We start from the raw sequence: 15,129 nt of genomic DNA, 5'->3' as shown, positions 1-15,129 counted from the left end.
TATTTTGTTATTACTTGAGTATTGTTCTTAAACTTTTTAAATTTATTTGAATTGTGCCAAAGGAAATTGGAGTTATAACAAACATTTCCCTTCCCAATTTAAGTCTCCATTATATGAGGTTTCTAATTAATCAAATGTATTTCCATTTGTCTTCTAATGTTGAAAACTTTGTGGTGGTTCACAGTACCTTCAAAGTTTAAAAACACACTTGAAGATTATAAAATCCTATCCCAACTCAAAGGACCAGGGCTTCAATATCTATCCAAGCTCCAGTCCATATGGATAATGCACTCTTGGATGTACCCCATCAATAATTTTTCTAAACCTTTGCTTGCTGGGACATGTAATCATTTGACAAACTTGACACCATCAATTGTCTCTTTTTCCAACATGATACAACTTGGTACATTATGAAAAATAAGAATAAAACTTTTATATATAGGGCATGGCTGTTGATAATGAGGGAAGAAAAATAATGGAGAAAAAAAAAGAAATTTTAGGTAAACTAATAATTAGAGCCGTGCATAAAACTTTGACACTTTTGGAAAAATTATCTGTGAAACTTAATATGATATATTTTATCATTTTGTTTGTTTTTTAACTGAATTTTTTAATCAATAAATTATAATTAAGTAAATTTAATATTTTTTCAATAAATAATATGATAATTTCATTCAATTCTTCTTATAACATTGGTGATTTAAATAGTTTTAAATTAAATTTTTTTAACAGTAACAACTATTAATTCTGAAAAAATGGATATTTAATTTATATTTTAGGTATTATGAATAACACCATATGAGTGATAAATACATGTTTTTACAGCATAAGTGATACATACATTAAAAAGTATTTTAAATACTTTAGTATTTATATTATATTATCGACTTATTTTGTTAACATTTTTCTTAATAATTTTAATTATTAAAACAAATTAAGTCTAATCTTTCTTCTACCCGATTGATCTTCATATACAATTTTCTTTTGGTACGAAATCATATTCTTAAAAGTATCATTGAAAAAATAATCGAGTTAAATGATATCATTATACAAGATAAAATTATTTTGATTACATCTTTTTTTAGTTTAGACATAAAATTATGATCGATAATGTCACTTTATTCTAAAATTGATCAATTATACCATAAGAGAAAATTAATTAGATATCAAATAAAAACTCTAAATATCTTATGGTTAAGAAAAAGATTAGACCATTATAATTATGAAAGCAATAAAACTCTTCCTCAATTTTTTTAGTTATATTTAGTTGTATATGTAATTGTGTTTTCAAAATAAAAAATATAAATTAAATTTTGAAGACAAAAGTACTAATTTTACTAAAAAAAATTACAAACAAGTGTGATAAAAGAACCTCAATTTGGCCATAAAAAACATATACTTAAGATATCTCTTTGGACCGGGCTTGGTTGAAAATAATAGCAGTTACCCAGACGAGTGAAGTCACGGGCTTCAACTTCAGCGTCGGGCCTGAGGCCTACGAAAAGCCCGCGAGTATTTCCCGCCACCAACAACACCACAGAAAGTAGAAACGCTTTAACTTCATCACTCATATATAAACAAACACACGCACGCGCGCGTTCTCTCAGTTGATTACACTTCACAATCACAGACACAGTTTCGCTCTACTACTTGAACCCTATTTGCAGCAATGGCTGAAAACTTCGACGACCTAAATAATAAACTCCCTGAGCTCAAATTAGGTATCCTGTATCTTTTCCCCCTTTTATAAGAAGAGATAATTGTTCATATTTTAATTCCAGTTATATGCGAACCATTTTTTTTTTTTTTGTTATTGGTGATTAGTTCAAGTTACTAATGGCTTTCGTCGTTTTCTTTCATTACTGTTGCCAGATTCTAAGCAAGCGCAAGGGTTTCTGTCATTTTTCAAAACCCTACCTGATGTAAGTATTTTTTTCCTCCATCGTCGTGTTCCATTGTCTCTCTCTCGGAATTGAGCATGACTCTCTCTCGCGAGAGTGTCATTACTTTACTTATTAGCATTATATGTATGTGCCATTTTATTTTTTATTGCTAAAAGTATAAATCTTTCATCCATTATGCTCATGAAATTTCACATTAGCCTAACATTGTTGTTTTGTTTCTTACTTCATTGAAGTGTCTACAAATTAAGCATATATCAAGTATCAACCACTTCGTCATATACTTATTCTTGTTTAAATTTTCTAAATTTAGGCCCAGAAGCAGCTACATGATAATTACTTATAACTTATTTAGACCAATTAAAATAATTTTCTGCACAAAGTTATTTAGAAAGAATATGAAATTTTATAGTGGGTCAATCCTTCCCCAACTTATATACGTAGTAGTGAATATTTTAATGTTTGTTGTTTTCCATGCCTATTATTTTACATGTAATGGAATGTCCAAGCATTGTTTAAAAGGACTTTTGGATATATGGGAGAGGATGAAAACTTAGACAAAAATGATGAAATGCTCACTTCATTGAATAAATCATTGGCAGCATACATTAAAATAAATATACAGCTATATCAAAGGATAAGAAGGAATCTGCTAAAAAGACACCTATGCAAAATGACAGCTAATAACAGCTATACATGACAGCTGCATAAACAGCTCATAGCATCAACAGATATTCTAGAAACTGCTAGAAACTTCTAGGAGCAATATTGAGCTTGGGCCTGATGAGTGGGCTGGCTTGGTGTTGTGGGCTGCTTTTCTGATATTGTTGTTTAACTAATTTTTCATTTCCTCATTGTTACATGAAATCAATGCCATGATGAAATGGCATATGGGCATGCATGCACACAATCCATTTTCTATCCCTTTAACTCACGTTTTAAATTGGTATTGTTCGTTTTCCATTTATTATGTTTATTTTCATGTTTCTGCTACAGGATCCAAGGGCTGTACGGTTTTTTGATCGCCGGGTAAGTTTATGGACGATATTCATCTTTTTCATTATTATGTTTTTAATGACTCTGTTCAATGGATGCCGAGTAGTACAATTCCCATACCAGCATGTCTTCAAGATATTTTGAGAGGCAGCTTCTGATCTCTGAAATGTCATAATCTCTTCAGTTGTCACTTATTTTTCTATGGATTTCCTGAAGAAGAATAAATTTATTTAAAGTGACTTCACTCACCTCAGCAATATTTATTAGAAGATTTTCAAAATTTGTAATCCTGAAGTAATTTGGATAGGACTAGGTCCTATATTTTTTAAGGCTCATGTAGTCTTGTTGATTACTGTTTAATATGTGCTATAATATAAAGATATCTTGGTTAAATATTGTTTGTGGATTGTTTAAATACGATGCTTAAAGCTTATTAACCCTGAAAGCACATCTTCCGAAAAAGCTATTATCTAGTTTTTCTGGTTTACAAACCAACTTGTTGCTACTTCTTTTCATCTTTTGAAGAGTTTCTACAATTTTTGTTATAACTTTTCAGAATGGATTTTTGTTAAATAGATTTTTCTTTATATTATGTCAATGGGATTCTCTAGCATTATGATGATCATAATTGGATTGAATGCCCTTTTAAAATTATTCAGGACTATTATACTGCCCATGGTGAGAATGCTACATTCATTGCAAAGACCTATTACCACACTACTACAGCTATGCGACAACTGGGCAGTGGATCAAATGCTCTTTCCAGTGTAAGTGTCAGCAGGAACATGTTTGAAACAATTGCTCGTGATCTCCTTTTGGAGAGAACAGACCATACTCTTGAGCTCTATGAAGGTAGTGGTTCTAATTGGAGACTGGTCAAAAGTGGAACACCTGGTAATATTGGCAGTTTTGAAGATGTTCTGTTTGCTAACAGTGAAATGCAAGATTCTCCAGTTGTTGTTGCTTTGTCACTTAACTATCGGGAAAATGGGTGCACCATTGGGTTAGGATTTGTTGATCTAACTAAGAGAGTACTTGGGATGGCTGAATTCCTTGATGACAGTCACTTCACGAATGTGGAGTCAGCATTTGTTGCACTTGGGTGCAAAGAGTGCATTCTGCCTATAGAGTCTGGCAAATCTACTGAAAATAGAATGTTGTGTGATGTGTTGACTAAATGTGGTGTGATGTTAACTGAGAAAAAGAAATCTGAATTTAAAACTAGGGATCTGGTACAGGATCTTGGCAGGCTTGTTAAAGGTCCTATTGAACCAGTTCGAGATTTAGTGTCTGGATTTGAATTTGCACCTGGTGCTTTAGGGGCATTACTATCTTATGCAGAGTTACTGGCAGATGAAAGCAATTATGAAAATTATACTCTGCGTAGTTACAATCTTGACAGCTACATGAGGTTAGACTCTGCAGCCATGAGAGCACTTAATGTCCTGGAAAGCAAAACTGATGCAAACAAAAATTTCAGTTTGTTTGGTCTCATGAATAGGACTTGTACTGCTGGAATGGGAAAACGGTTATTGCACGTCTGGCTAAAACAACCATTAGTAGATGTAAAAGAAATTAATTCCAGGTTGGACATAGTTCAAGCATTTGTAGAGGACACTGCTCTTCGCCAAGATCTGAGGCAGCATCTGAAAAGAATATCAGACATTGAGCGATTGATGCACAATATTCAGAAGCGACGAGCTGGTCTGCAACATATTGTTAAACTTTATCAGGTAGAGTCTTATCTATAGTTACTGTTAGGTTTTGATAAGGTGTAGAATTTCACCAATGTTATGGCTATCTTACAATTGCATTTGTGCTTGTTTTGTGATTCAAGACTATTATTATTTTTTTCATCATCATTGTCATTAACTACATAGATAATACATCCATGCTAACCATATTATTAATTATATAGAACTGTCCTTGTTTGGATAAAGATATGGCCTGTTGTTAACTCCACCATTACTGTCTTTGAGTGCAGTCAAGTATTAGACTACCTTACATCAAAAGTGCTTTGGAAAGATATGATGGACAATTTTCCACAATGATGAGGAGTAGGTATCTGGAACCTATTGAGTTATGGACTGATGATGAGCACCTGAACAAATTCATTGGGCTTGTAGAAGCTTCTGTTGACCTTGATCAACTGGAGAATAGGGAATACATGATTTCTCCAAGCTATGACTCTATACTAGCTAACCTAAAGGACCAACAAGAATTACTAGAGAGCCAAATACAAAACTTGCATAGACAAACTGCTGATGATCTTGATCTGCCTATGGACAAGGCATTAAAGTTAGACAAGGGCACACAATTTGGACATGTTTTCAGAATCACAAAGAAGGAAGAGCCAAAAATAAGGAAGAAGCTCAATACTCAGTTTATTATACTGGAAACCCGTAAAGATGGAGTGAAATTTACCAACACGAAGCTCAAGAAACTAGGGGACCAATATCAACAAATTCTTGAGGAGTATAAAAGTTGTCAAAAAAAGTTAGTTGATAGAGTAGTTCAAACTGCGGCAACTTTCTCTGAGGTGAGTATATGTATAGCAAGTTTAGATTGGACTAATGTTTGGGAAAAAAATAGTTTTTGTTTTGTGTTTTCAAAAGCTTTCAATCTTAAGCTGTATCAAATACAAAATAAGCTAAATTGAATATTTTTTGCTCTGCAGGTGTTTGAATCTTTAGCTGAAATAATTTCTGAATTGGATGTATTACTGAGCTTTGCTGATTTGGCTTCTAGTTGTCCTACTCCCTACACAAGGCCTGACATCACTTCATCGGTACTTAATTTGCTATTTTCACAATTACTGCATTCTTCTCGCATTTGCCTCCCTTCTCTGTTTATCCCCTGTTTTGGTTGGAGAGATATTTTTCGGAATAGCATTGAACATTGTCATTTTGACTTTAATAGGACGAAGGAGATATTACTTTAGAAGGATGCAGACACCCTTGTGTAGAGGCACAAGACTGGGTGAATTTTATACCAAATGATTGTAAGCTTGTAAGTATTTGTGACTCATGAGATCCATGGAAAGTAAGCATTTCTTCATTTAAATTGGGAACTTATAATTTTTCCTTTTTTGCTTCTTGTAACAAATTAGGTCAGAGGAAAAACTTGGTTTCAAATAATAACAGGACCTAACATGGGTGGGAAATCAACATTTATCCGACAGGTGCTTATCTTCTGTTCCATTTTATTGTAAAAATTAATCATCATTTGATTGTCTTATAAATTTTATTGTCAGATCTCATCCTTCTACTTTTGTTCTGGTGTTAATTATGACCATCAATTTTGGGTGCCCGAATATTCTTTCTGAAGACATTTTAGTCCTCACAATTCACATACTTGCATTCTTGCCACCTGAGGTTGGAGATTTGGTTAACAGTTTTTTTTCCCTATATGTAGGTGGGTGTTAATATTTTGATGGCACAAGTTGGTTCCTTTGTTCCTTGTGACAATGCCAGCATATCTGTCCGTGATTGCATTTTTGCCCGTGTTGGTGCTGGTGACTGTCAAGTGAGTTCTATACCATATTCTTTGCCCCTGTTAGCAGCCTCCCCCCTCCCCCTCCCTCTTTGAATAGCTTTTCTGAGACTTTCACTCAACATAAAGCTACATGTAGAATATTTTTTATGTTCCTGTTAGTATCTATCTATCTATCTATCTATCTATATATATATATATATATATATATATATATATATATATAAACTTTGATTACTAATTTGATTATTAAAACTTTTTTTATTGTCATTTTCTTCTTTTACTTACGATTAATTTTTAGAACGAAGTGTAAAATTTCATTTACTTTTACTTATGATTGATTTTTTACTCCTTTCTTTTAATTAATTTTAAAATAATGTTTACTTTTAAAATAATATAAGATTATACATATATAAAATTTAATACTATTTATTTTATAGTTTATCTATCTATCTCTCTCTCTCTCTCTCTCTATATATATATATATATAAAAGTAAACTTCACTTGAATTTTTGAGAGTGGTCGGATCAAAATTTTAAAATCACAACCATTGTTGATTTGATTCTCTTATGTAACATTCACTTCAACATCTTTGAGACATCTGATCGAAACTTTAATTTTACATTAGTCGTTGATATGGTTAATGGAAGATTATTAATTTTAAAACTTAATCTTTTATATTTTTTTTATTAAAGATAATTACGATTCAATGTCTCTTGATTTACTATTATTATTATCTTTTATATATTAAATAAAAATAGAGAAAATTAATAAAATAAGAGATAATGTAGCTATTCCAAAATAGTATTCATTTTCACTTCTCCATTGATATTGCTTTACTATTCTCAGTTCTTTGAACAACAACAATTATGATAATGCTATACAATATTAATTATACTAAATGAGAGTGTTCAGTCTATGATGTGAGGCCAGTCAATTCAAATCTTCAATAATATCTCATAATTAAAATTAATATATTTAACATCATTTCAAATATTCTTTAAAAATAACTAACAATTATATGTATTTAATAAAATCTATTTTAATAAATTTTAATTTTGATAATAAATGCATTTAAAAATTACATGTTAACATTATATCGAAAATAGATTAAATAAATAGTCAAATTTAATAATTATATAGTATTCCCTCGAGTCCTTTGTGAAAAAAAAAAAAGACAAATACACCTAGTATGTATGCAGGTAAGTTAGTTGATTTTAATGAATAATATCATAAATTTAAATCTTTCTTAAAAAAAAAAATACTTAGAGAGGGGTGGTAATAGTTAATGACAACACATCATTCAAGAGCGGCTATGTTTTCCACCAATCATGGTTAATTGTTGGTCAATAAATGCATCCACTTGCATGGAGGATCAATGTGCACCTTTCACAATAAATCAAAATCAAAGGTATAAAAGAAAATTAAGTGGATTCATGTTTCTTGCAATTTAAGACCAAAACAATAAACTCACTTTTTCCTTATAAAAAGGGGTAGAGGAGTATTATATATTCATATCTATTATTTTTAGCTTTTTTTAAGGAAAAATAGACTTGAAAATGAAAAATAAATTTTTGTTCATGTTTTTTCTCTCCCTTCACATTGATTATATGAGCAAAAAATTATATAAATATGAAATTACTCACACCATTATGATTTTTTTTTAGAACCATTAAACCATTGTTATGATCATGTGCTAGAAAACTAAACTCATATCTTTGATAATCTTAGAGTTAGGTTAATATTTATTTTATATTTTTCTCTTTTTATATATAATTATAAGGAAATATTTATAAGCTACTATAATATTTATTTTATTTTATAATGATAATTTCATGAAAAAATTGACAATCAATATGCTTAATTTTAAAAGAATACATGTAATACTTAAAAATTTCATTTAAAATGAATTATTTATAATAAATTATAAATTAATAATCATTTTATTTTAAAATATTTTATATATTTAAATTATCTTCTTATATTTAAATAAACTCATGCAAAGCACAAGTTTAATAAATTTTAATTTAAATAATTATAAATTTATATTTACTATTTTTCTTTTGAACTTATACATTTCATACAGGTATTACATCACTATTGTTCTTCATGGAATAAATCTCAATAGACTTAATATTTTGTAGGATAATATCTGCTCAATTAGAAATACAGTTAATCTTTTATTACTAAATTTTAATGTGATACTACATATTTTAAAAATGATAAGTTTATTTATTTATATATTTTTTAAAAATAATACTAAATACAAATAATATTAAGTAAAAATATAAAAAAAGTATAATATAATCAAACCTGTGCATTGCACTGAATAAAACCTAGTTATGCATGAAATTGAACTTCTTATATCACTTTTAATTTAATTTTCTTTCATTAGAAAAAGTAACAACTCTAATGGGATTTGGGTATTTGGAGTTGCTTAAAAATGATCAAAATTGTTAAGGTGGCTGTAAGGGTATCTATAATGTTATTCTATTCTTTTTCAGGCTAATATATAAAAACTGCATAATGTTACTGCTTGGTGATTATTAAATCTCTAGTTAATGTTATATCCTTAATATGAATTCTGATTTTTTTAATTCCCCAGCTTCGTGGAGTTTCTACCTTTATGCAAGAAATGCTTGAAACTGCATCAATATTAAAGGGAGCTACTGACAAGTCCTTGATAATCATTGATGAGTTGGGACGTGGGACATCAACTTATGATGGATTTGGTTTGTTTCACACTTAAAAGTGTTCCTTTAATGTGTTGGTGTTGCACCCTCTTAAATGTGAATCATAATTGTCAAAATATATGTGTGGACAACTCTAAGTTACTCATGTGCTTTTTTAGTTAGCTGTACAATCGCTTTCCTAAGATGAAAAAGAAAATTAAAAAAATTGCAAAACCCAGTTTCTATCTTAATTCTTAAAACTAAAACTTGTCATATAATTTCTTTTTATTACTTTGTCTTTAGACACTAATTACTTGTTATAGCTGGACCATTTTTTGAAATTTTGTGTTCTTGAAAATTCTCTGCTGTAATACAGTCCTTCATTTGCTTACCACTAGGCTAAAAGCTATAGTTGAAGTCAACAATACTCTGATACCACTTGTTAGATCAAGCTCTTATGACTAGGCCAAAAGTTATGATTGATGGCACAAGTGCAACTTTGTTTTCTCAAGAATTGTCCGAGTTGCATCTAACTTAAGGGACTGCACTCTATAAATTCCATGGTCTGAGATATTAAGGTTGCCAAATCCTAGGAGTGATGTTTACCAAATAAAAAGCTAACAATATTATTTTGGTCTTTTGCTAATTTACAAAGTGATTATTCATATAGGTGTTCTATGTTGTTCAAAGTTGAATATTCATTGGAGTTATATAATCAAATATAGAATAAAAATACAGCTTAAAGATTAAAAAAGGGAATAAATATTTTTGACAAGGCTTTCTATGTATGAGTTAGCCTCTGCAGACAACAGTATAAAACAATCATTGTTACATCATTGCATAATTCTTTCTTTTATTGGATACAAATACAACCATACAAATGGCATTGTATAACTTTATAGGATGCTGTCTGCACAGAATCTAGTGTTGGATTTAAAGCTCTTATCACATGAAGTATCTTCAAAATTTTATGTTGACATGATGAAACTAGTTTATACATCAATATATTCTTGTCAAATATAATGAGTAAAAAGTAATTATGTTAATAAAAGTTTATTGATATCCATTTTTCTTAAATTTTGCATGCAAGGTGAATTTGGTGATTACTTGTAACATAATGGTTGGATTTAGAATTTTGTTCTGCAAAAGATTATTAAGTGGTTTATGTGTTGGTGCCAAGTTATCCTAATAAACTAACAGTTCGAAACAGTTGATTTAACTCCGGCTGATGATTGAAAGCCCTTAAACATTTCATGCATTAAAAGTTGAAATAAGTTTTTATGTGATATGCAGGTTTAGCTTGGGCCATTTGTGAGCATATTGTTGAAGTAATCAAAGCACCTACTTTGTTTGCCACCCACTTTCACGAATTGACTGCATTAGCCCTTGAAAATGTAAGCAATGATTCACAGAAGCAAATTGTTGGTGTGGCAAACTATCATGTTAGTGCACATATTGACTCATCAACTCGAAAGCTAACCATGCTATACAAGGTAAAAATGCATTCTAAACATTCTTTTCACATAGCAAGTTACCTTTTCCTATCAGCTTTATGATGTGTGTTCCTCATGAGTCATGAAACTAAGGATGTTTTTAGACAAGTTTGAGGGAGGGGGGGGGGGGGGGGGGGAGAGCACTTTTCTGAAAGCCTTTTTAGAGCTTTCCCCTCCTAGAAGTTGCACTTTCTAGTTTCTGAGAAAAGAAGTAAAACTGCTTTTGACAAACTTATCTAATTATCACAAAAGAAAAATAAACATGATTTTTTATTTATTTAAAAAGTGTTTTTTTAATAAATAGCACAATTACTCTTTCCAATATCACTGGAAAGAATATGATGTTTAAGTGGTAGAGCTCCTATTATGGTATAAATCATCACAAATTGAAAAGAAAAAGAGCATGACCTTAGAGGCTTGAAATAAATCTAATAGGGTTCATCTTGTTGCACTTTTTTGTTTCACATACCGCCAAAATCTTTGGCAGATTTTTCTCCCATACCCTCCCTGCATTTTTTTTCTTTTCCAGATTTGGCAGATCCTTTGATGATGTTTCTTCTATACTGTGGTTTACTTGAAGGTCAGGTGATATTGCTAAGAAATTGAAGGATATGAGAAGCTTTAAAGAGAAGGAAAATTAAAAATAATTAAAGTATATATATGTAATATGTTTGGCCTGAGTATTAACTACAATTAGACTTCGGTCTATAATGAAAAATATCCTCTTATTTCTTGCCAGTGATACATCTCTTTAAGCAAATAATTGACCATTATTCTGAAGTCAGAACAATCAATCAACAACCAGCCAGAGTCACGTTTTTCATCACCTAAGTACTTACACAAAGGAAAAAAGAGACCTACCCAGTTTCCTCAAAAACAGCATGAACAGAGATTGAATGACTCATCATTCTACCTATGTACAGCAAACACCTTGTTATTATTGATTATGTATTTCATTGTTTATAGTCTGTCCCAAATGTAGCATCCACTCATAATCTTGTAGGATCCTTGCTATTATTGATTATTAACATATTTTGGATGACCTTTTGTGGCAATGTGCTTATAAATTACCATCTCTAGAAGTCTGGACATCTAGTTCAGAGACTATAGTAGTGTGGTCAAATAGAAATCTGCATTTGCATCAACTCATTCTTTTTTTACATGTTTTAATTTGTAGGTTGAACCTGGAGCTTGTGATCAGAGTTTCGGTATTCATGTTGCCGAGTTTGCAAACTTCCCTGAAAGTGTTGTTACCCTAGCTAGAGAAAAGGCAGCAGAATTAGAAGACTTTTCTCCTTCTGCAACATCCTTAAATCATACTACACAGGAGGTATTGCTTACAGCATTTTTTTGTTTAATTTTTATGCCTCATTGATGTGTGGTATGAATTGAACACATTATTCCTCAGAATAAATTCATAAACAGATGAGGATAATTACAAAACTTCACCAAGTAAAATAATGTTTGGTTGATATATATAAGAGTATACTCTTATAATATATCACATGTCTTGTATATTCGTAGTTTATTCAGCATGGGAAGAATCTTCTACGTAAAGCTGGTTTCATGTGAATATACCATGGAGGGAACATGTCACTTGCTCATGTACTTAATTTAATACTTATGTTCAAACTTCAAAGGATGTCACTGTCTCGTGTGTGCCTCTGTTTGCTGAGCTACTTTTAATTTCTTGTTTTAATATTTTATTGTTAACATGTCAGAAACCTTTTTTTAGTTGTCTGAATTTCGTAAAAAGAATGTCAGAAATAGTAGCCTCAATATTCCTACAGGAAATCTGTGCTTCTCTCTGCAAAATTATAATAAAAAAGTTACTATAGTTCTCTTCATTTTAGAAACCTACGTCATTGGAATGTCACTAAAAATTTGCAATTATATTTTGCAGGTAGGTTCTAAACGTAAGAGAGCATTTGAACCCGATGACATGTCTCAAGGGGCTGCAAAGGCTCGCCAATTTCTAGAAGCATTTGTTGCTTTGCCTCTAGAAACCATGGACAAAATGCAAGCTTTGCAAGAAGTAAAGAAGTTAACAGATACTTTGGAGAAGGATGCAGAAAACTGTAATTGGCTGCAACAGTTCTTGTAGTATGAAAAAAAACATAGTCAGTACCCATGCATGTTGTGAATTTTGAAGAGCTTCTTGATGTACATGATGTGTTCAATGGATTGGGTAAAAAACAGAACTGTACCAGGGTGTTTTGTTCATTTATACGCTGAGTGTAGGGAAGGTTAAAGCTTCTAGCATAGCCCTGCTAGAAAAGAGAAATGTGTATTCGAATCTTGCTTGCCTTTTATTTTAGTTTTCAAAATGTTAAAAGACCATATGGGCTTGCGTCCTGGTACCCTATGGATAATATATTTAACAGCTATTGGTCGTATTATCAAAGCATGTTTTCCAGATTTGTCTGAGTATAGAAACTTTACCATTAATTTATTCAATTTTACGGTTGAGATAGACAGAACAGGTCATTATATGACTAGATAATTTAAGCAACAATTAAGAAATAAGATGAATGCAGTTTGTGCAATTCTAAGTTGATATAAGAATATCTTTCTCTTCTGTCAAGATATTATATTAAGTTTAGAAGCAAAACAATGAAAATAGATATGGCAGCAGAACAAGATATATTAATATATATAATCTGCTTCCTTTTGTCAAGATATTATATTAAAGTTAAAAGAAAATATGGCAGCCGATGAAATATAAATAATAAGAGGAGCACACGACCTGTGCTATGCTATGATGGAAAAAATAAAAGATCTTGCTAAAAGATTGATGTGAGTCAGAACAGGTATTGAGCACTATGTCTTTTTCTTTGTAGATATCATATGTATTTGTCATGGTGGTAGGACGTGGTGGATACTTAATTGTCATTTTCCATATAAGTGCTTCTTATCCAGTTATTTATAGACTCAAATCGTTAGTCACTTGTCACTAAGCTTCGTTGTGCAAGTAAAGGGATGCTGATGGGGGCGTGTGGTTGCAACTTGTTAATTTTCTAAGACTTGGTTTTATAAATTTATTATCACATCATCAGATGCTAACCAACTTTGTTTATGGTGCTAAGCCAAAAAAATTTGCCGCTAACCAACTTTCAAAAACTAGTTAAAAAGTCATCCACGCAGCCTACTACTCCCTACTGTATGCCAAAATACAAAATCAGTCTAGTTTCCCATTGAGGGACTAAAACCTTCCCAACGAATAATTAATATATAATTTTTTTTTCGAGGGAATGGTTAATCGAGGTTTGAGAAGTCAAGTTTATACTTTATAGGGAATGAAAGTATAATCAAACATGTTATAAGTTTAAATTTTAATTTATTAATAAAATAATATACTCTATTGTTTTAATAGTGAATTAAAATAAAATATCTGCCATGCATCTCCAAGCTACTCTTATCAATTTCTCAAAAAAAAAAGCCACTCTTATCAATTAAAGTAGTATTCCTTCCTCAAAAAAAAAAAAAAAACTCGATTAACCAAAGTAAATAGATAACTCCTGCCAGCAAGTATACATTGCAGCGAATAAAAAATAAAATAAACAGTACTAAAAGTTAAAACTCAGGTTCGACTTCTCGTCTCGCATAGGGGTTGGGATCCTTTGTATTTTTTTTAAAAAAAATTGAAAAGTTTCATTGATTAAAAATAATTTTTATGATAAAATATTAAAAGAAAAATAATCATTAACTGCATACTATTTAATTGAAAAAAAAAAACTAGAGCCGGTTCCCTTCATTGTTCAAATTCTAAAATATGATGAGGTTTTTCTTACCTCTTAAATAAAAAATGGCTATGTTGAAGGTAGAGAGTAATGTTTTCCAACTCCATTTCGATGAAGTAAATGATGAAGCTCAACATTTGCCTATAAATATAGAGTTTTTCCATCATCTATAACATTTTCGACAATCATAACAGTCCAATATCAGATAGAAATATTTAGAGAGAAGACTGTATTCTCCAATGAGGTTTTCTCTTAGTGAATTTATTCTTCTATTTTCAAGAGAAAGTGTAATTGATCTTTCTTTGTATTCAGAGTGATGTAAAAAAAATATTTCTATTCTTGCTCATGCCTTTTTTTAATTCTGATTTTTGATTGTGTGATACTATTTCACCACTCTAGTACCCAACACAAAAAATGGTTGCGCATTTTTCATATTATACCTTGAATAAAAAGTTCTTTTCTTGGTTTAATAAGTATCAAATTTTAGACTTATTTTGTGTTTTATTGTTTTTTGCCTTTGCCACTTTTTAAACAAAACACAAGATAAATATTTTTGTGTTATCTATTTCATAAAAATTTAGCAAATGCATCTTGTGATTTGGAAAGAAAAAAAAACACAAACAAGAACTAAACTTTTGCCAAACCATGATTTGAGACAACTTTTGAAATATAAACACACTATAGTAAAAGAAAATTATTGAATATCTGCGAGAGAAGACAGATTTGATGATTCTATCTAATGTTGAATATCTAACAGTAGGGTGTAGTCAAAGGACATTTTACCCCCAATCCCAATGGTAAGAGTAAGATCCCCTGATAATTTAAAATTAAAAGT

General features: G+C 30.6%; 1 protein-coding gene across 1 annotated transcript; it reads left to right on the top strand.

The window, feature by feature from the left end:
- The first annotated feature begins 1,446 nt into the window (after nt 1–1,446).
- On the top strand, nt 1,447–12,958 carry LOC100792272 (DNA mismatch repair protein MSH2). Its single transcript, XM_003549757.5, has 13 exons — nt 1,447–1,721; nt 1,873–1,922; nt 2,898–2,930; nt 3,557–4,630; nt 4,882–5,436; nt 5,575–5,685; nt 5,817–5,906; nt 6,007–6,078; nt 6,312–6,422; nt 8,995–9,121; nt 10,355–10,554; nt 11,732–11,884; nt 12,458–12,958. The coding sequence occupies exons 1-13, from the start codon at nt 1,670–1,672 to the stop codon at nt 12,656–12,658; spliced, it is 2,829 nt and encodes a 942-aa protein (XP_003549805.1). The 5' UTR covers nt 1,447–1,669; the 3' UTR covers nt 12,659–12,958.
- The last annotated feature ends 2,171 nt before the right edge of the window (nt 12,959–15,129 follow it).

Source organism: Glycine max, chromosome 17, assembly GCF_000004515.6.
Source record: "Glycine max cultivar Williams 82 chromosome 17, Glycine_max_v4.0, whole genome shotgun sequence".
Lineage (NCBI taxonomy): Eukaryota > Viridiplantae > Streptophyta > Magnoliopsida > Fabales > Fabaceae > Glycine > Glycine max.
This window is presented reverse-complemented; position numbering and strand designations above follow the sequence as displayed.